Source organism: Kwoniella pini, chromosome 7 (genome assembly GCF_000512605.2).
Source record: "Kwoniella pini CBS 10737 chromosome 7, complete sequence".
NCBI lineage: Eukaryota > Fungi > Basidiomycota > Tremellomycetes > Tremellales > Cryptococcaceae > Kwoniella > Kwoniella pini.
In genome coordinates this window covers 1,262,959-1,284,070 of record NC_091722.1, presented here as the reverse complement: position 1 = coordinate 1,284,070, position 21,112 = coordinate 1,262,959, and the positions used below count along the sequence as shown (strand labels likewise).

At 44.3% G+C, this 21,112-nt stretch overlaps 4 protein-coding genes across 4 annotated transcripts; 3 read left to right on the top strand and 1 right to left on the bottom strand.

Annotated features, from left to right (window-relative positions):
- Positions 1-42: 42 nt before the first annotated feature.
- I206_105624 (uncharacterized protein) lies at positions 43-4,229 on the top strand (the record flags this gene model as incomplete). The annotated part of the gene is made up of 8 exons (XM_019155222.1): positions 43-252; positions 303-2,551; positions 2,609-2,736; positions 2,792-3,013; positions 3,087-3,324; positions 3,392-3,647; positions 3,706-3,926; positions 3,995-4,229. The coding sequence occupies 8 exons, from the start codon at positions 43-45 to the stop codon at positions 4,227-4,229; spliced, it is 3,759 nt and encodes a 1,252-aa protein (XP_019011376.1).
- Positions 4,230-4,503: 274 nt separating this feature from the next.
- Positions 4,504-7,047, top strand: I206_105623 (uncharacterized protein; the record flags this gene model as incomplete). Its single annotated transcript, XM_019155223.1, has 7 exons — positions 4,504-5,167; positions 5,236-5,404; positions 5,511-5,997; positions 6,062-6,277; positions 6,347-6,490; positions 6,575-6,740; positions 6,845-7,047. The coding sequence occupies 7 exons, from the start codon at positions 4,504-4,506 to the stop codon at positions 7,045-7,047; spliced, it is 2,049 nt and encodes a 682-aa protein (XP_019011377.1).
- Positions 7,048-7,279: 232 nt separating this feature from the next.
- Positions 7,280-12,104, bottom strand: I206_105622 (uncharacterized protein; the record flags this gene model as incomplete). The annotated part of the gene is made up of 11 exons (XM_019155224.1): positions 7,280-7,468; positions 7,526-7,597; positions 7,650-7,722; positions 7,781-10,823; positions 10,874-11,116; positions 11,164-11,451; positions 11,506-11,568; positions 11,617-11,760; positions 11,811-11,902; positions 11,950-11,978; positions 12,036-12,104. The coding sequence occupies 11 exons, from the start codon at positions 12,102-12,104 to the stop codon at positions 7,280-7,282; spliced, it is 4,305 nt and encodes a 1,434-aa protein (XP_019011378.1).
- An 817-nt stretch (positions 12,105-12,921) lies between these two features.
- On the top strand, positions 12,922-20,895 carry I206_105621 (uncharacterized protein; the record flags this gene model as incomplete). Its single annotated transcript, XM_019155225.1, has 9 exons — positions 12,922-13,473; positions 13,525-14,419; positions 14,469-14,772; positions 14,822-15,451; positions 15,504-17,193; positions 17,236-19,310; positions 19,368-19,535; positions 19,592-20,606; positions 20,665-20,895. The coding sequence occupies 9 exons, from the start codon at positions 12,922-12,924 to the stop codon at positions 20,893-20,895; spliced, it is 7,560 nt and encodes a 2,519-aa protein (XP_019011379.1).
- Positions 20,896-21,112: the final 217 nt, after the last annotated feature.

Genomic DNA, 21,112 nt, shown 5'->3' with positions numbered 1-21,112 from the left:
TGTCAAAGTCACCAGGAACCCCACCACAGTTATATTTCAACAATGAGCGAGGAAGATCAAGATGATCCACCCAGGAGCATTGCCTCCTTGCGGTCAAAGTTCGAGAATCTCGCCGCAGCTAATGAATTCACTGTTGTTGGAGGTGTGCAGAAAGCTTCCTCTGGTGGCAGGAATGGATACACATCAAAGACTAGTGTGGATCTAGGCAAGATATCTGGTACTACGGGCGATGTACAAATCAACGGGCTTAAGGTAAGTCGACCTGTACGTTCGTCCGTATACAAATCTGACGATCTATCTAGCCTGTATACGTCTCGCGACCGACCACTCCTGTTCCTTCTTCACCGCCTCAACCTGTATCCACCAAAGTTCCGCCGCCTAGACCAACTACTCCCAAGCCATTAATATCAGCTCACAACAGCGATACTGCCAACAACCATAACGTCACTGTTGCAAGCGCTCAAGCCTATTTAGAACCTGAACCACCGAAGGAGCAAACTCGATCTTCGACTGTCACTCCCCTCGCCTCGCCGTCACTTCCTTCGCAGCTCATTCCCTCGTCTCCGAAATTGGCCCGTCGGTCTTCCCATGGCGTGCCATATAAACCTTCATCGGCTGCAAACACTCCGACAGGCTCAGACGATGGTGTTCCAAATGAAGACCCCATATCCTCCGTCAAATCGCTCAGAGAACGGTTCTCCTTCGGTATCAATGCGGAAGCATCATCGTCTACGACGTCACTGCCTCGGTCCATATCCGCGGAAACCCCTCGACCATCTGCACCAATCATGACCTCCAAGCAAGTGTCAGCTCCTACCATCAAAAGTACATCTACCGATGGACAAACGGAAAACTCCGTATCAGTTTCGCCTGAGAACGAAAATAAGACCAACTTTATCTCATCGCCTCAGCCCATCAAAGCCCTAGATGTAGGACATAGGGCGGCACCCCCTCCACCGTTGTCCCGCACTTCTTCGCCTGCGCCCCCTCCCCCCGATCGATCGCACAAACCCCCTCCACGTAAAACCTCGAGCCCTATTCCTCCGCCATCGCGCGGCACCTCCAGTCCTGCCATGTCTCAAGAGCCTACATCAGCTCCGCCTCTGCCACAACGTAGAGCCACTATAGTCGTACCCGAGTCTCCTGAGCCGACTATCACTCCCCCGCCAATACCGAACAACAAACCTTATATTTCCGCTTCTCTGCTGAGCTCAACATCGACAAGCGATGCAGGACCTGGACCTCCACCACCTCGTCTGCCTTCTCGTTCTCGAGCAAGCACGATCAGCAAGCCAGAAAACGAGACGATTCCTCCTTCGGATGTGCAGCTACCACCGCCCCGACTTCCTGCGAGAACCGCTACTATATCCTCGAGCACATTCGCTCCCCCATCGCATCCCTCTTCTCCCTCGCGCAGTCGCGAAAATACCAACGAGATTCTCCCTCCACCCCTTCGAAGTGCTTTGATGAACAGCGCAAGTCTCTCTTCCTCTCCCCCTTCAAGGCGGCGAACTAACTCTACCGAGAAGGAGAAAGAGGAGAATTACTCAGAAGACGAAGACGATGACGCTACGGAAGATTCCACTCCCATAGCAGGTCTATCAGCTACTGCGAAAAAAATGCTGGAAGAGTTCCCCGATTCAACTGAAGCTAATCGTCGATCCCCGAATTTCAAGCCTGATCTAAAAATCCGAGATTGCCACCATGTGACTGCTTTCGCCACTTTTGGTAGACATGTCTGCACCGGTGCGCATCATGTGAAAATATACGATACTCAGCTTAGTGAACAGCCTATTTCGACTGTCGACTTGAAAGAGACGGGATTAGAGCAAAAGAGTAAAGACCCGAAAGTCACTGCTATGTGTTTTCGACCCGGAGCTACAATGGCTGAGGAAGGTAGATATCTGTGGTGTGGGACTAAAGACGGACATCTTTGGGAATTAGACATATCAACCTTGACAGTCAGTTCGACTAAAGCTTTTGCACACACTGCATCAATAGCGCATATATTCCGACATCGGAAAAATATCGTTACACTTGACGAATCTGGAAAAATGCTAGTCTACGATGTTGGAGACGTAGAAGGGAAACAACCGATATTGATCAGGACATTGCGAGTGGGAGAAAAGTTTACCTTTGCCAAGATGTTATGTGGAAGATTGTGGACTTCATCAGGACCAGTAGCAAGATCGACCACATCGGCAAGTACATCAAAAGGACCTACCATACGAATATATGATCCTTGTTCAGAAGGTAATATGCCACCTGCAAAAGTCCTCTTCACAACTGAATGGACAGGGGCAGTCACTTCTGCCACTTACATCCCTCTCGAGGGAGACAAGGTATATTTAGGTCATGAAGGTGGATTTGTCTCAATTTGGGATATGAACGAATTTACCTGTTTACAAGTATTGAAAATCTCTACTACGGATATCCTTGCCCTCGAGGGTGTTGGTGATAGGTTATGGGCTGGAAATAGGAAAGGGCAGATAAGCGTTTATGATGTCACGCATAGACCTTGGTTGACTATAAATCAGTGGAACGGACATCCGTAAGTCCCAATGCAGGCTCTGGATTCAGAATAAGCATTACTGACCTCACAACATAGGGACCATCCTATTCAAGCTCTAGTGGTGGATCCGTACTCCATCGAGTATTCCGGTAGGTACACATGCTGGTCATTTGCACGAGATTGTATGAGGCCTTGGGACGGTTTATTATCGGTAGATTGGATAGGTGAGTCAGCTGCTAGGTCTAGGTTCCAAATCGCCAGCTGATGTGAGATATTCAGATAAACAACTCGTTACTCGTCAAGCGGATTTTTGTACATATAGGGACATCAATCTATTAGTTTGTTCTTGGAATATAGATAGTGCCAAACCCACCGACCTTACTGGATCAGAAGCAAATTCAAAGTGGTTGGAAAAATGTCTGAATAGTGTTGATTCACCGGATATCATTGTCTTTGGATTTCAGGAGGTCATCCCTCTCACAGACAAGAAAATCACCGCGAGTGAGTTGAGCACTTGGCGCTAGAAACGTCACAGAAATACATGTCGCATTGGCTGACCATCTTTCCCTCGCAGAAACTCTTTTATTCGGCGGCAAGAGCAAGGATTCCTCTTCTTCATCATCTGACAAAGTGTCTCATGCGTATCGACACTGGCTAGAAAAGCTCACTCAGTCAGTCAGGATGGCTATGCCGTCCGATATACCCTATGTCAAAATTCATTCCGAAAACTTGGTTGGACTTTTCACTTGTATCTTCGTGAAAAGCAGCCAGAAGGACAGCTTAAGAGCTTTGGATATTACAACAGTGAAAAGGTCAGTCGTCCGACGTGTCCCAAAAATACAGAAAATTTCGAGCTAACCTTCAGTCTGCGATTTGTAGGGGTATAGGAGGGATCTATGGAAATAAAGGAGCAATCGTATCACGACTTGTGATGGACGATACTTCGTTATGCTTCATCAATGTACACTTGGCAGCGGGGCAATCACAAAAATCCGCCAGGAATGCAGATCTAGCAGCTATAATGGAGGATAAAGCTATATTCCCCTCAGCAGGAGAAGAAATACCTTTTGTACATGGTGGAAATGGTACGGGTATATTAGATCATGAGCTTGTAGTACTTAACGGGGATCTGAATGTGAGTGTTGAGCCGGAATTATGTACTGTCGTCAAGCTAATTGTACGTCATGGCTCAGTATCGTATCGACCAAAGACGTGAAAATGTCATTTCTTCTATCTCTGCAGGGGAACTTTCTTACTTGCTTGAACATGATCAACTTCGTAAAGAAATGAGAAGCAATCATGCTTTCAGATTAAGAAATTTCGAAGAAGCTACTATAAATTTCGCACCTACTTATAAATATAATCCAGGTACCGATGAATATGATTCATCAGAAAAAAGGCGTATTCCAGCTTGGTAAGTTTAGCTTGGAATTCAAGTATTATCGAAGGAAATTCGAGTTAACATTTTTTCCATAATTTTAGGTGTGATCGAATTTTGTATAGAAAATCACCACATATGAAGAGTATAAATTATAAAAGATATGAAACTAATGTTTCTGATCATCGACCTATATCAGGAGGATATAGTATAACCTTGAAAGCTGTTAATTCATTGAAAGAAATGGATGTAAGAAGGGAATTAGCAGTTGAATGGGCTGAAAAGGAAAAAGAAATGTTATTGTCAATGGCGGAGAAAATTGATTCTTATTATACATAGATCTTATAGTAGGTATCTACCATATCATCCCTTCCTTCCAAGTATATCGTAGTGATGCATAAATGGAAGATTTGATCAAGTTGGGTAATTGTAGATTGAACCTTTTATCACAGTTCCGGTGGAGGTTAACCAACAGATAACGTAGGTTAATACCATTCAAAGGTTTATCGTCGTCATGCAATTTCATTTAACTTGTATAATATCTTGGCTCAATTTCACATATATTGAAAGTGTAATTTGTCAATAGGGTGACAGTTACTTGTTCAGAAATAAGATGGTGGAAAGTTTGAAGAAAGATATTCGACATTTAAGTATACATCCAAGACCTAGAGATTCAAGTATAGCAAGTGAAGGTGAAGCAGGAGATATATTTGATTTATATGGATCTGAATATGATCATGAAAAAGATATAAATGGAAATAGAAAAGGTTTGATTAATTCAAATGGAAATAGAACTTCCACTATAAGATTAGAATCCAATATCAATAATGAAAGAAAAGGAAGTTGGTCAGAACCATTAAATGTCCATTCTCAGCGAGATGAAGGAAGGAGATGGAGTGATACAACTAATACACCTGATATATCAATAACTTATGATGAATCATATCCGTCAAATGAAGTTATAGATGAAAATCAAATTCAAATTCAGAATGAAAATAAGAATAATATGAGAAGAGATAGAGATTCATTTAATTTAAGAAAATCAAGTTTAATTTCTTCAACTTCTTCTTCATATCCTGATCAACTTAAATTAAGTCCAAGTAAACAAAAACAAAAATCAATTTCAAATAATGGAATAAAACGTAATTCATTGGAACAAATTTCAAGTACAAATACAAGTATAAGTGAAATTGGTAGAAAAAGTTCAAATAATAGTGTTGCAGGTTCAAGTCAATATCCAGGTGAAGAAGATGATGCTTATATGGTTAGAAATACTTGTGAGTTTATGATATTTTAATTAAACTTCCGGAATTTGGTGCTCTACTTACTTTGCTATGATGATTAGACGCTCGTTTAGAAAAAGAAGGTGTACATGGAGATGGATGGGATCAAGGTGTTGAACGTACTAGAGGTGGACCAGCTATTGTTAGTGGGAAAAGAGCGACCGTTTATCCAGCGGCAAAGTCTGGTGATATTGGTGAACAAGAGAGACAATTCTTAGCTAGTCTGGATAGGTAAGGTCTTACTTTCAGCGTCTTGGTTGTCTTCTTCTTCCTTGCCCTCATTCCTTCTCAAATTGCTGCACAGGACATACTTGCTGATTGAGGTCCTCCTCTATAGATACGGCTTCGTCAATGAACCCCTTCGAAATAGATCCGAGACTAGAGTAGCTTTAATCCCAAGTGCACCTTTGATGAAGATACCAAAATTGCCATCTTCATCACCTTTAGATGTCAAACCACCTGCTGAGCCGTCCAACAACTTCATGCCAAGTAATGACAATGGACCTTCACCTAAATTACCTCCTCCCAGCCCGACACTTAAAGCAAGTGAAGAAGACAAGATACGGAAGAAAGAATTCAATAGAGTTGATAAATGGAGTAGAATGATGTCAATCAAAAGAAGGGATAGTGGTGGTAATATATTAGAATGGGATTGGTCTTCACGTTTAATGGAAAGAAGGGAGAAATTGAATAGAAGGGTATATAAAGGTATACCTGATCGATGGAGAATGGCAGCTTGGTGGACACTTGCTCAAGAACAAACTGATAAAAAAGGTAAAGGAAAAGCTAATAAATCCGTTGAAGATCTTGAGAGGGATTATCAAGTAAGTACTACTTTCAGCTTATTGTTTTGATATAAGATTCAAAGCTAAGCTTGGTACGTGTTAGAATACATTAGATCTTCCATCAACTTTTGACGTTCAAATAGATTTGGATGTACCTAGAACAATATCTGGTCATACAATGTTTGTAACTAGATATGGAGCTGGTCAAAGAAATTTATGGCACGTTTTACATTGTTTTAGTCAAGTTTGTGAAACTTGTGGATACGTTCAAGGAATGGGTCCAATAGCAGCTACTTTATTATGTTATTTTGATCCTGAAGTGAGTGTATAAACAACATTCTTATGTTGTAAATGATTGAACTGATTTTTCTTCCAATGTTGTTTTTAGAGAGCATATACATTACTTGTTAGATTACATGATGATTATGGAATGCACGAAATTTTCGAACCTGGTTTTCCAGGTTTATTAGAAACTTTTTATGTTCAAGAGAGATTAATGGAATGGTTAATACCAGATTTATATCAATCATTTGTGAGTTGGGTTTTCCAATTCTAAATTTATTCCAAAATTCTTCTTAAGTTGATAATGAGCTGAATTATTGATATCTTCTTTCAGCAACGTAATATGATATCATCATCTTCATGGGGTACAAAATGGTATATAACTTTATTTGTAAATACAATACCTTTTTCACAACAATTAAGATTATGGGATTCATTATGGTTAGATGGAAGGGATGTTATGATTATAACTAGTTTAGCAATTTTATGGTCTTTCAAAGGTATGTTTAAAATTCAATTCAATTTAATTTTGGTTTTTTTTTTGGTTCAAAAATGGAAAATTAAACAAAAAGTTAACTTGATGATTTTAATTTTTTCGAAATAGATATACTATCTTCACCTAAAGCTAATTTTGAATCTATTTTATCAACTTTATCATCTTATTTTGTTATTGAAGATGAAGATATATTAATGAATTGGATTAAAAAACTAATAAATCAAATTGAAATTCGTAAAAAAATGGATGAATGGAGAAAAGAATGGAAAATTCTTGTTGAACAGGGAAAAAGTGAAACTGCCTTATTATAAATCAATCATAATTAATTGTTATACTTTTCATATACATATCATCTTGCTTTCTAATTCAATTTCCTGCGATATAATGTACCACATATGTATTTACATTTTGCATGATTTCTTCCTATATCTATAAAATGGAAGATTTGAAATTGAATACTAAATAAAATCATAATCATACTATACCAAACCGAAAACTTGAAAGTGGAGAAAAATCTATATACACTTGAATTGACCTACTTATCTATTGAGCAACAGCAAAAGCTACTACAGAAGTATCTGAATGACTCAAAGAAACTTTAATGTTCTTATTTCCTGCAGCAGCGAGAGCATCACCTGAGAGTTTAACTTCTGGTCCTGAGCCCGATGAGATTATTTCAATGTCTTTGAGAGAAGCTCCTGCTCCTTTAGAAGGTACGGAAAGTGCTTTGAACTAGGGATAGCGAATTAGCAATCACTCTGGAACTTCACTGCATTGCAGAATACTTACCACTGCCTCTTTAGCTGCCCATCGTCCGGCAAATGATGCTGTTGGATCAGGTGCGGAAGTACAGTATTTGATCTGTCGAACAGCAAGTTAGATATGTGCATGATTCAAAAGAGGAACGGCTCACCTCCTCATCGGTGAAATTTCGTTGTCTGAAATTCTCAGAGGTAGGAACATTTGAGATTAATTCGGTATCAACCCTAACGTCTGGAGCGTCAGCCAAAGCACAAATTACACTCAAGTCATGACCAAACTCACCCGACACCTTTGACATCATTAGCTTGAGCGAAAAGAGCTTTAAGGGTCTCCGCGTTCTTGGGGTTGAGTGGCACAGCTGAAGGTAATTTCCCTTGGAAAGCGAAGGAGTTCTTCGATGGACCGGCTCTGGCAAGCGGGTTGAGTAGTACACCACCTTCTAATTCAGCAGAGTATGGAGGAGCATCCTTGATTTGGACAAGGTTGTTTTGGACGAGTGCTTGAGACATTCTAGCGAATGTAGATAATTCCCTTTCGGATCTTCTCTTTTTGTATTCTTCCAAATCATGCGGTTGCAAAGCCGCGTAAAGATATCGAGGGTGTACAATAGCTACCTGTCCACCGACCTGACCGAAACCGAACGAAGTCAAGAGACCACATTCCAATCTTACGTGTTGGATTGGTTTGGAAGGGTAGAACAAGTGAGGGAAAGCTCGGAGTTCCTCAGAGATATTATCGGCATTGTGATTACCTGGTACTAATGCTGAGTTGAGGGTTTGGATCATACCGTTGAACATCCAAGCGGCAGCACCACCTTTAGGATGACCTGTCAGACTCTTTTGAGCAATCACGGGAACGGCATTACCGGGTGTTCGACCAAGTTGCTCGAATTGTAAATTGTATACACTAGATTCGTTCTTGTCGTTCGCCTTGGTCGAAGTACCGTGACATGAGATGACTCCGACAGAGTCTGCGTCGAGACCCCAGACGGCTAATGCTCGTCGAAGAGGAGCAATATTAGGGGAAGATCCTTCTAACATACCGAAAGTGGCCAATGCGTCTTTCTCTTGTCGTCTAGCTTCATCGTCGATAAAGCTGACTCGTGATTGGAACCAAGCGTCATTGTCCTTGGCATCCTTTCTAGCTTCCAACTCCATTCTGAGGAGTTCATGTTCATTCTCGAGCCACTGGGAAATTTGTCTTCGTCGGAAGGTGAGTTGTCGAGATCGGTATTTGATGTCGAGGAGGGGAAGAGCGTCTTTAGGGGTGATTTCTCGAGCGGTAGAAAGAATACCACGACCGGGAGCAGGGATAGATCGACCAGCTTTGTCGGTATGAGTAGAGGTGTATGCGACGATACCTTGAATAGAAGCACCCATCTCGAGAGCAGTCTTAGCAGACATCATAACGTGTACACCACAACCTTGTGACTCCATGAAACCGGCTCGAGTGGAAGTCATAGGTCGAGAGAATTCGTTGGGTTCTCGACCCATGGCGAACTCGGTCTCGGCGTTGGAAGTGGCTTTCATGTTTGCGAATTCGAATGAACCTTCTTCAGAGAAATCATCAAGACCACCAGCAATCATGACCTTGGCTTTACCACTAAGAATCGAGTCGCAAGCGATTTCCACGGATTGAAGAGCAGTCGCACAAGCTCCAACAGGGATCTTGACGGGACCGGAAGAGGAGAGCAATAAGAGGTTGACCCAACCGGCGACAGTGTTAATGAAAGTCTCTTGGAGAACATCTTTTTGTACGTCTTTCTCTTCTCTCCTGTCTTTGAACATCGCAGACATGGAATGCACACCTCCCATACCTGAACCAAGGGAGGTACCGACTTCCGATGGATGAACGTATTTATAAAGCTCGTAAGGGTCAGTGACACCGGATGCGACCAATGCTTCCATGACACAGACCAAAGCCCAAAGAGCGGTTCGATCGGTTTGAGTGGTGATGTCTTCAGGTATACCAAATCGCTTAGCATCCCATCCGGTGGGTATTTGACCAGCAACGACTCGATCAAATTTGACTGCTTTGGGCAAGAATACTCTGGCACCCTTCTTGAACTTGACGAACCATTCTCCTGACGCTTGAGCCCATACATCGACCTTATCACCTTGTTCTCTCTTGAAACGTTCAGCATCTTCAGCGGAAATCTCAAGGGGTTCGAGGTCGTGACTGAGTTCGACTTCTTGGTGGAATGACTTCTTGTTGGGATCATAGCCGAAGTTGAGATCAGGTTCGATAAGTCTGATACCAGCATGTTCGATGATGTCTTTTTCGTATTTAGATTTGACATCTTTGTCGTCGACCGGGTCACTGGACTTTGAGTCAACCCATCCAACGTATGTTTTACCGTTCTTGAGTTTACCGTCAAAGTGTTTGATATAGCCCATCATCCAAGCTAATTCGATACAACCTTCAATGGTAAGTTCTCCTTTAGCTTCCATTTCCCATCTAGTTCGGGAGGAACCCCATGGGCCAAGCTCGGCGAAACCGGTACAAACAATGACTTTGTCAAGATCGATGAGACCTTGAAGGTGGTTGAGTTCAGCGAGCACATCAGAGGATTCAATCTTGGGGAAGTCGAAATTGAAGTTTGCTCGAGGAGCGATGGCGACTTTCTGGTGGAGTCTTTCAGCATCACCACCATTGATGACTTTGAAGTCAGCGGCATTGTCAACTGTGATAGCCTTTCGCAAGTCGGCTACCTTGTTGAGGTCGAGTCGGATAGAGGTCATAACTTCGGCAAGACCGGCTACTCGGTCCATTCCACCGTTGAGATCGGCCCAGATAGGTTCAATCTGACTGACGTCGAAAAGAAGGGGATGCATTAAACCGAGAATGTTGAAAGCCATTTCTTTAGCTGAGAATGTTCTAACACCAAGTTTCTCTAATCCTTCGGCAACAAAGTTGGTAGCGCTCATTAGACCAGTACCTCTTGTCCATCCAATGACGGCACCGGCGATACACAAGTATTCCCCCCATGATTCGGCTGACCACCTGTTGAACAGTGTTTCAAGCGAGATCTTGGATTCGGCATAAAGACCATCGTTACCGAAGATACCGTGATTGGGTGAGAGGGGAAGAACAACTTGAGTGGGTCGAGTGACGAATTGACGAGCAGCTTTCTTGCTTTTGACAGCACCCATGAGACGGAGTAAGTTGGTCAACATCAGTCGGTGAGCAAGTTCGGATTTGTCATCGATACCGTCAATCTCTCGACCATTTTCTGGCAAAGCGGCGAATGGGATGATGTAATCGAGATCGATCTGGAGAGTGGAGTAGATGTAGTCGACAAGGGCTTCGACGTCTTGTTTGGAGGCTACGAAGGAGCTTTAGCTTGTTTACGACCCGCAACAACGAAAGACTCACCTCCGTTGAATGGTACAACGATGAGCTTAGATCCCTTGGATCCTATCTCGTGGAAGATATTCTTGTAGTAGTCTACGGCAGCTCTACTGTATCGAGAAGTGGTCACAATACAGGTACATCCACCTGAAAGCAATCCTTTCAAAATCTCTACACCAATAGACCCTTTTCCTACACCAGTAAGAAGGGCAGCTTTCTTGGCGAAAGTGACACCGGAAGTAGCGATCTCTGTGAGAACGTCAAAGTCTGCATAGTATGATTAGCTACCAAGTACCACCTGCTGATGGACTCACAGATGTTGGTGAGCTTTTGTGAGTAGGCAAAGCTTGTTCCAGTCTTCCTCTTCAAATGGAGGAAGGGGAGGTGGGCTTCCTCGACTTCGGTTCTATCCTCCACATTCGGCCTCAAGAAAGATGACGAAGATCTCCTTTGCTTGGCACCTTTTGTTCTAGCTACTGCTGGGTTTTCTACTATAGCATCTTTACCCAATGATTTGATGACTTCACCGTACATGGATTTGATGGCTGCTTTTTGAGCGGGAGTGATGGAAGGTTGAGAGTTTACAAGTTCCCAAAGTTTGTCTGAAGCGGACAGAAATTAGATTTTATACCGATCCGCCGGCGAGTGCAACTCACCGATGTCGTTCTGAACTTTATCAAGGTTTACAGCCGGTTCTACTTCACCGCCGGATGCCATTTCTGCGGAATTATTAGTATAAGATCTGACTAAACTGGTATAGAACTCACCCTTCACATAACTCTCAAGCTTTCTAACATTCTGTCTAGAAATTTCAGAGTATACAATATCTCCTTTAGCGGAGACTTCAGTGTGAGGAGCGGTAGGCAGGGCCACGTCTCGGTATACCGGAGGTTTATCAACAACCTCTTGACCTGATTCAGATTTAGCGGAATGTCAACCCTATCAAGGTATGGGGACTTACAGTTCTCCAACAATATTTGCCCGAATTTCTTCACTTTTTCATAATTTGCACCTTTCGATGCATCAACATTATCGATGTGATATTTCATGTATCTATTGTTCTGTCAGCTGGATTCATTCGTGTGATAAAGGAGACGCACTGTATGAGATTAGGGTCCGCTCGGTTCATCTGAACAGGTATGAGAGATTAGCTACTGATGTATGATTCTTTACCAAATCAACTCACAATAGCGATACATCTTGACGTGAGCTCACGTCGAGCTGTACTTTCTTCATCCAAACCTGCAGCGGCCATATTGTTGGCTTGAGAGTTGGTGTGTAGAATACGGAAAAGGAATCAAAAGGGCAGCAAGAAAAGGCCAATCAAGGTCTTTGCTGAAATGAGGGAATAGATGATTGTAAACTGAGGTTTTGATGATGGTGATGATGGTGATGATGAGAAGACTATTATGATAGTTTATTAGGTTGTAATGATATTTCGATAAAGTTGAAGAATGCAGCGAGCAACTTGGGGAATTATTATTATCGATCTTTACAGTTGGGGATCACTACCACGTGGCAACTTACCCTGAATATTGATTTTATCGCTGGCAGATAACCGGCATTCACGTAGCTTGGTACGCCGAACGAGAATAAACGAACAGTTACTTTCGTCGACGTGGAAACAGTCAGTGATGAAATTTTAGTCCAGATTGACAGCTGGGGGTGTTGTTGATGGGGGGGAGTATGATGCATTCAGTGTTGGATAAATAATGATACAAGATGATGTATGCAATCTTGCTATCCCCAAAGATTAGATTTTTGATTCATGATTTGTATTTATCATCGCGTTGATTTGTATTTACTGATCGGTTATGTTCGGTCAAAGAGATAACGGTGGTCAATGCTTAAATTAGACCCTTGATGCCACGTGGTTCTCGGTGTGTTTTGGGGAATGTACCGTGGGGATTAATATTATTATCTACCACCGTAACAATAATTTCAATCTCATGCAACTACCACAACCTTGATATTATCATCATCTTTGACTATATCCTCTTTGCTATCTCATCATCTCCTTTTTCTCATTCCTTGTATCACTATCATAAAGAGTTTGAGCAGCTCAAGCCACAATGGCATCCCTTTTCAGCAGCTCAACTCCCTCCCGACCACTCGTTCTTCATTCTTCCTCAACCCGTGTTTCCATCCTTGTCCCTGCTTCCCCATTATCAGCATGGGTCACTTCTGAAGTACTCGCCCAACAATTTCACGATTCAAGGATAGGCAAAGATGATGAACCTGCCCCTATAGTAGATGAGGAGGATGAAACTCCCAAAGCTCCTTCGCAAGAGCCTCAAGTCAAACTCCTCGCTAGATTCCTCTCTTTCGCTGCAGACAAGGTCAACGCAGATCAAGATTCATCAGAACTTGCTCAAGTCCTCCTTTCAGCATACAACAGATTCAATGAACTCTTCTTGACCTCAGTCAACGTACACTCCCTCGTACAAACTTTTGAGCCCGAAGCAAGGGCCGAAATTTTAAAAGCTTATTTCAAGGCTTTCGCGACTGCCAAAGAGTCTTCCGGTGATAAAGTCAAAGTAGCTCACGCATCTGCTTTACTCGAAGCTGCTAAGAGTGGATCAGCCGAGCTTTACGCTCTTTTCGGTGGACAAGGTGTGAATGAGGTGAGTCAGCTCTTGCTCTATCCGCCAAGCCTCAGCTGACGTTATATATAGCACTACTTTGGCGAGCTTGAATTGCTGTACAACACTTACACACCTTTCGTCAAACCCCTCCTCTCTCAAATTACATCCCTCTTGCTCGATCTCGGCGAGAAAGCCGATGCAGATGGATATGCCTACTACTCTCAAGGTCTCGACCTCATATCATGGCTCAACGGCTCATCACCAAAACCAACTGTCGAATACCTCGCTTCCATCCCTCTTTCCCTTCCGCTTATTGGTGTAGCGCAACTCGCTCAATACGTAGTATCATGTCGAGTCACAGACCTCACTCCCGGTGAACTTCGAAGCAGCTTCAAGGGAGCTACCGGTCACTCACAAGGAGTCATTTCGGCTGTCGCCATCGCTTCATCCAACTCATGGCAATCGCTCAACGAGAACATCTTGAAAGCTGTCAAACACCTCTTCTACATCGGTCTCAGAGGTCAAGAAGGTTTCCCCTTACTTTCCATTGAACCTCAGCTTGTCGCTGATGCAGTAGCGAACAACGAAGGAGTACCTTCACCGATGTTGTCAGTCAGTGGACTGTCAACAAAGGCCCTCGAAGGTCACATCAAGAAGGTCAACGCCCATCTTCCATCCAATTCTCAAGTAGGAATATCCTTATACAACGGACCTACCAATTTCGTCGCTACTGGTCCCGCCAAAGCATTATACGGTTTGGCTACTGCCCTTCGAAAGGTCATGGCCCCTGCTGGTCTCGATCAAAGCAAGATCCCATTTTCTAAGCGTAAAGCCGTTTTCACCACCCGATTCTTACCTGTCAATGTTCCTTACCACAGTACTTACCTCGAAGGAGCTACTGGAAAGTTAGTTCAAAAAGACCTGAACGGAGAAGAGTTGTGGAGTCCTTCGGAGCTGGCCATTGCCATCTATCACACTGAAGATGGTGAGTTTCTGCAACATGCCAGATGATTACATCCGCTGATACCCTGCAGGCACTGACCTTCGACAACTCGAGACTTCCCTCACTGCTTCCCTTTCCGATCAAATCTTCATCAAACACATTCACTGGGTGAAGGCCACAAACTTCCCTGCTACTGCTACACACGCCGTAGACTTTGGACCTGGTGGAAATTCGGGTATTGGACCTTTGACTGGAAGAGCTATTGAAGGCCGAGGTGTCAGAATAGTAGTTGTTGGTGAGAAGGGCCGAGCAGCTGCAGAGTTGTACGACGCCAACAAAATCAGAAGGGAGCCTGTTTGGTCAAAGGAATGGTCTCCTAAGCTTGTCAAGACTCTGTGAGTGGTTGTCTTAAAATCCAAAATTGAAAAGCTAATGCCCCAATAGTGACGGTAAAATCCACATCGACACTCCCTTCTCCCGACTTCTCGGTAAACCTCCTATCATGGTAGCTGGTATGACACCTTCTACCGTCGGCGCTTCACTTGTATCCGCTACCCTCAACGCTGGTTTCCACATCGAACTTGCTGGTGGTGGTCACTACAACCCTACCGCTCTCCGAGCCAAAGTGGCTGAAATCCAACGACGAACTCAGCCTGGTGTCGGTATCACTCTGAACGCCTTGTACATCAATCAGAGGCAATTCTCCTTCCAATTCCCTCTTTGGCAAGAAATGAGAAGAGAAGGTCTCCCTATTGAAGGATTCTGTGTCGCAGCTGGTATCCCATCTTCCGAGAAAGCCACCGAGATCATTACCGCTCTTAAAGCTGCTGGCATCAAACACATCTCCTTCAAGCCAGGATCAGTCGAAGGTGTTAGACAAGTCGTCAACATTGCTGCTGCTAACCCAGACTACCCAATCATCATGCAATGGACAGGTGGTCGAGCTGGTGGTCATCACTCTTGTGAAGATTTCCACCAACCTATCATTGCCACCTACGCTTCTATCAGACAAAATCCTAACATCTCGCTTATCGCCGGTTCAGGTTTCGGTGGAGCCGATGATGTTTGGCCATAGTGAGTCCTCGGTCTGCTCCATATGATCGCAATTTTGCTGACCAGCCCACAGCATTTCTGGTGAATGGTCCGTCAAAATGTTCAATTTACAACCCATGCCCTTCGACGGTGTTCTTTACGGTTCCCGAGTTATGGTCGCCAAAGAAGCTGACACTTCTCCGTCCGTCAAACAACTTATTGTCGATGCTCCTGGAGTGGAAGATGCTGCTTGGGAAGGCACTTATGACAAGCCAACTGGTGGTATCCTCACTGTTCGATCTGAATTAGGAGAACCAATTCACAAGATCGCTACTCGAGGTGTCAAACTTTGGAGAGAATTCGATGATACTGTATTCGCTCAACCCAGAGAGAAACGCGCTGCTTGGCTCGAGAACAAAAAAGACTATGTTATTGACCGACTCAACAAGGACTTTAACAAACCTTGGTTTGGTCAAAAGGCCGACGGCACCGTTGTCTCTGATCTTGGCAAGATGACTTACGAGGAAATCACTCAACGAATGGTTCGACTCATGTACGTTGCCAAGCAAGATCGATGGGTGGACATCTCCCTCCGAAACTTGGTTGGAGATTGGCTCAGACGAGTGGAAGAGCGATTTGCCGGTGTTGACGGTATCCGAACCAAAGAATCTCTCATCCAGTCGTTTTCAGCCCTCGACAAGCCCAGCGCTGCCATCGAGAACTTCTTCAATACCTACCCACGAGCTCGAACTCAACTTGTCGCTGCCGAAGACAAAGCCTACTTCCTTGCCATCTGTCAACGACCGGGTCAAAAGCCAGTACCATTCATCCCCATCCTTGACAACACCTTCGAAGTTTGGTTTAAGAAGGATTCCCTTTGGGCTGCTGAAGATATTGACGCGGTATTCGACCAAGATCCTCAAAGAGTCTGTATCCTTCAAGGTCCTATGGCCGTGAAACACTCAACCGTCGCCGATGAGCCAATCAAAGACTTGCTTGGCAACATTGAAGGTCTCCTTGCTAAGAAGATTCTCGATCAATACTACGGTGGAGACGAGTCCCAAGTCCCAGCTATCGACTACATCGGTGCTAAAGCTGGTAAACCCAAATCCGGTCTTGTCGCAGAATCAACTTCCGAAGGTGTCAGAACGATCAAACTCGGCAAATCTGTGCCATCTACCGACGATTGGATTGAAGTTGTAGCTGGTTCTGAAGTCTCATGGCTCAGAGCCACTTTGACCTCTGTCAATGTCGTTCAAGGTGCTGGATACATCAGCAACCCGTTCAGAAGAATATTCACTCCTCGACCTAACCAAACAATAGAAATCAAATCCGACGACGGAAAGGTCTCTTCTGTCACCTTGTACGGCTCAGCTCGATCTTTCGGTCCACACCCTGCCGACTTCAAGGCAGTCGAACTCTCGTTCAACTCTTCTACCAATGACATTACCCTTGTATTGAATGAAGAGCGACGAGGTGTGACTGTACCCCTCCACTTCGCCTTCAAGTACAAACCCGACATGGGTTATGCACCAATTCATGAGATCGTAGACGGCAGAAACAAGAAGATCAAAGACTTCTACTGGAGGCTCTGGTTCGGTGATAACGAAACCCTTCCCGAACTCGCTCTTGATACCACTTTCACCGGTGAATCAGTCACTGTCGATGCTCAAGCTGTTCAACGATTCTGCGATGTTGTTGGTAACCAAGGAGAGTCGTTCAAAGCTGCTAGAAATGACAAGGTCTCTGCACCCATGGACTTTGCTATTGTTCTTGGCTGGCAGGTGAGTCAGGATTTGAAACGGACAAAGCTGATTTCTTCCTAGTCTATCATGAAAGCCATTTTCCCCTCGGACATTGATGGTGATCTACTCAAACTTGTTCACCTTTCCAACGGTTTCCGAATGATCGAAGGTGTCGCCCCCATCAAGGCTGGTGATGCCTGTACCGCTGAAGCTCGAGTGGTATCCGTGTCAAACAGTGACAGCGGTAAAACCGTCAAGGTCAAAGGTTACGTGCTTAGACAAGGTGAACCAGTCATCGAAGTTACCTCTTCATTCCTGTACCGAGGAAAATTCAACGACTACCAAAACACTTTTGAAACTATCGACGAATCTGATTATGTTGTTGAATTGACCAAGTCCACCTCTGTCGGTGTACTCCAAGCCAAGCCTTGGTTTGAATGGGACGATGATTCCGTACCTCTCGAAGCTGGTACTACCCTTACTTTCAAAACCAGATCTGAACTTCGATACCGAGACAAGACCTCATTCTCCGCCGTCAAGGTCACCGGTGCCGCTTTCATCAGAAGCAGTACTAAAGCTCTTGTTCAAGTCGCTACCATTGATTACGAAGCTCACAACTTACACGGTAACCCAGTTGTAGAATACCTCAAACGACACGGCCAACAAATCGGTCAACCAGTTCCTCTTGAAAACGGTTACTCCCTCATTGAGGATCCAACCTCCGCCGTATTCACCACTCCAGCCACCAACGAACCTTACTCTAAGATTTCTGGAGATTTCAACCCTATCCACGTCAACCCTTACTTCTCCGATCTCGCTTCGCTTCCCGGTACCATCACTCACGGTATGTGGTCGAGTGCTGCTACTCGAAAGTACCTCGAGTCAGTTGTCGCCGATAATCATCCCGAGCGAGTCGTATCGTACGAAGTTGGTTTCGTTGGAATGGTTCTTCCAGGAGATCAAATCCAAGTCAAACTTACTCATGTCGCCATGCGAGATGGTAAAAAGGTGGTCAAAGTGGAAGCATTCAACCAAAGAGGCGAGAAGGTCATCGATGGTACTTCGGAGGTTCGTCAACCCCCGACCGCCTACGTATTCACCGGTCAAGGTTCTCAAGAAGTTGGTATGGGTATGGAGCTTTACAACAACTCTCCCGTAGCTCGAGCCGTTTGGGATGCCGCCGATATCCACTTGACTTCCACCTACGGTTTCTCCATTGTCGATATCGTCAAGAACAATCCTAAGGAGCTTACTATCCACTTTGGTGGTATAAAAGGTCAAGCTATCAGACAACGATACATGGATCTCACCTACGATACTGTCGATGAAAAGGGTCAAGTCAAGACACTCCCTCTTTTCGGCGATATTGATCTTTACACCACTAGCTACACCTTCTCCCACCCTCAAGGTCTGCTCTTCGCCACTCAATACACACAAATCGCTTTGGTTGTCACTGAAAAGGCCGCTTTCGATGATATGAAGGCCAAAGGACTGATCGACACCAACGCCGCTTTCGCAGGTCACTCTTTGGGTGAATACTCTGCTCTCGCTGCCATTGCCGATGTTCTTCCAATCTCATCTCTTGCCGATGTCGTCTTCTTCCGGGGTATCACCATGCAACGTGCTGTACAACGGGATGCTGAGGGTAAATCTCAATACGCCATGATGGCCGCCAACCCTTCAAGAGTAGGAAAAACCTTTAACGAAATGGCGCTCAGAGAAATCGTCGATACCATATCGAAACAAAAGGACATCTTACTTCAAATCGTCAACTTGAACGTTGCTAACCAACAATACGTATGTGCGGGTGAACTCAAGGGTTTGGCGACTTTAACCAACGTACTCAACATGCTCAAGATCCAAAAGATTGACTTGGAGAAACTTTCGACTATGATCAGTGAGGAGGAACTCCGAGAGAAACTTGCAGAAATTATTGACGGATGTTGGGATATGATGGTGGAGAAACAAAAGAAGGATGGACAGGTCATCTTGGATAGAGGTTTCGCAACTATCCCATTGCCTGGTATCGATGTACCATTCCACTCTCGATACCTATGGCCAGGAGTATTGGCCTTCCGAACCTACTTGGTTAAGAAGATTGATCCCTCGCAACTTAACCCGGATAGGTTGGTCGGTAAATATATTCCTAACTTGATGTGAGTAGTGGCCTCTTCGAAATCTTGATTGCCTCATGATACTAATGCACTGTATAGCGCCGAGACATTCGAGGTTTCCAAGCAGTACGTCCAGAAGATATTCGATCAAACTGCATCACCCCGTATGGAAGCCATTTTGAAGAACTGGGAGAAAGACGCTTGGGATTCTGCTGCTCAAAGGCAACAGTTGGCTTACAACATCTTGACTGAATGTCTTGCCTATCAGTGAGTGACCGTATCAATGAATACCCGCCGCAGCCAGCTGACTGAGTCCCACCCAGATTCGCATCTCCCGTACGATGGATTGAGACCCAAGATATCCTCTTCACCGCTGCAAAGTTCGAACGACTCATCGAAGTTGGTCCAAGTCCCGTCCTCGCCGGAATGGCTTCGCGAACACTTAAAGCCAAATACGAAGCCCAAGATGGTGCTATTTCCCTCACCCGACAAATATTGTGTCACGCCAAGAACCAAAAGGAGGTCTACTACGCTTTCGAAGACGAAGCTGCTGAAGAAGCTGCTCCTGCTGCTGCCGCTTCAACATCTGCACCAGCTGCCGCGCCAGTCGCTGCCCCAGTTGCCGTGGCTGCTCCTGTTGCCGCTCCATCAGGTGGTGCCGCCGCTGCTGTCGATGACGTCCCACCTAAAGCCGTCGACACTGTCAGAATCATTGTCGCTCAGAAACTCAAGAAACAAGCTAGTGAAGTCCCTCTCAGCAAATCGCTCAAGGAACTATCCGGAGGTAAATCAACATTGCAAAATGAAATCCTCGGTGATCTTCAAGTCGAATTCGCTTCCGCCCCTGAAAAGGGAGAAGATTTACCCCTTGATGAATTGGGTGCTGCTCTCAGTGTCGGATACGCTGCTTTGGGTAAACATGCTATGGCTTTGACCAACCGAATGGTCGCTGCTAAATTCCCTGGTGGTTTCAACATCTCAGCCGCTAGAGCTCACTTGAACAAACAATGGGGTTTGGGACCATTACGAACGGATTCGGCGTTATTCTTCGGTATTCTCAATGAACCACCTAAGCGATTAGGTTCAGAAGCTGAAGGTAAAGCATTCCTCGATGCACTCGCTCAATCCTACGCTTCGTACTCTGGTATCTCACTTTCATCAGGTGCTGCTGCTGGAGGAGCTGGTGGTGCAGGAGGTGGTGGAGCAGTGATGAACTCTGAAGAGTTCGATGCTTTCGTATTGAAACAGGAAGAACAAGCTCAAAGGGAGATCGAGTTGTTGTCGAGGTATTTGGGTAAAGATCAACGTGAAGGTGAAAAGAAGGCCGATGAAGCTAAGGTGAGTTTATCTTTGGATTGAACGAAGAAGGATAATACTGACTTAATCTGTTTGATAGGCAACTGCCGAAGAACTCCAAGCCAAGCTTGACGCTATCAAATTAGAACATGGTGATGCTTACTTGGACGGTATTGCTCCTTCTTTCTCAGCTTTGAAAGCGAGAACTTTCGATTCATCTTGGAACTGGGTTAGACAATCTTCTTTACAATTGTTCTATGATATAATTCATGGTGAATTAGATCCTTCAACTGTATTTGATACTGAACCTAGATATCGTCCGGCATCATAGTATAAGTTTTAGTTTATAGATGAGTAGTACAAAAGGGTTTTTTCATGATTTCCTTTCTCATATTTTTTGTCGCATAGAACCTTTTTTTCTTTCTTTTCATCATTTCTCTCAATTGTAATAAAATGATTCTTTTGGATACAGATTATAGATACAGTAAAGACTTTTATGCCAAGTTAAAAAAATAATATAAAACATGCATTTTCGTCACGTTACAGTA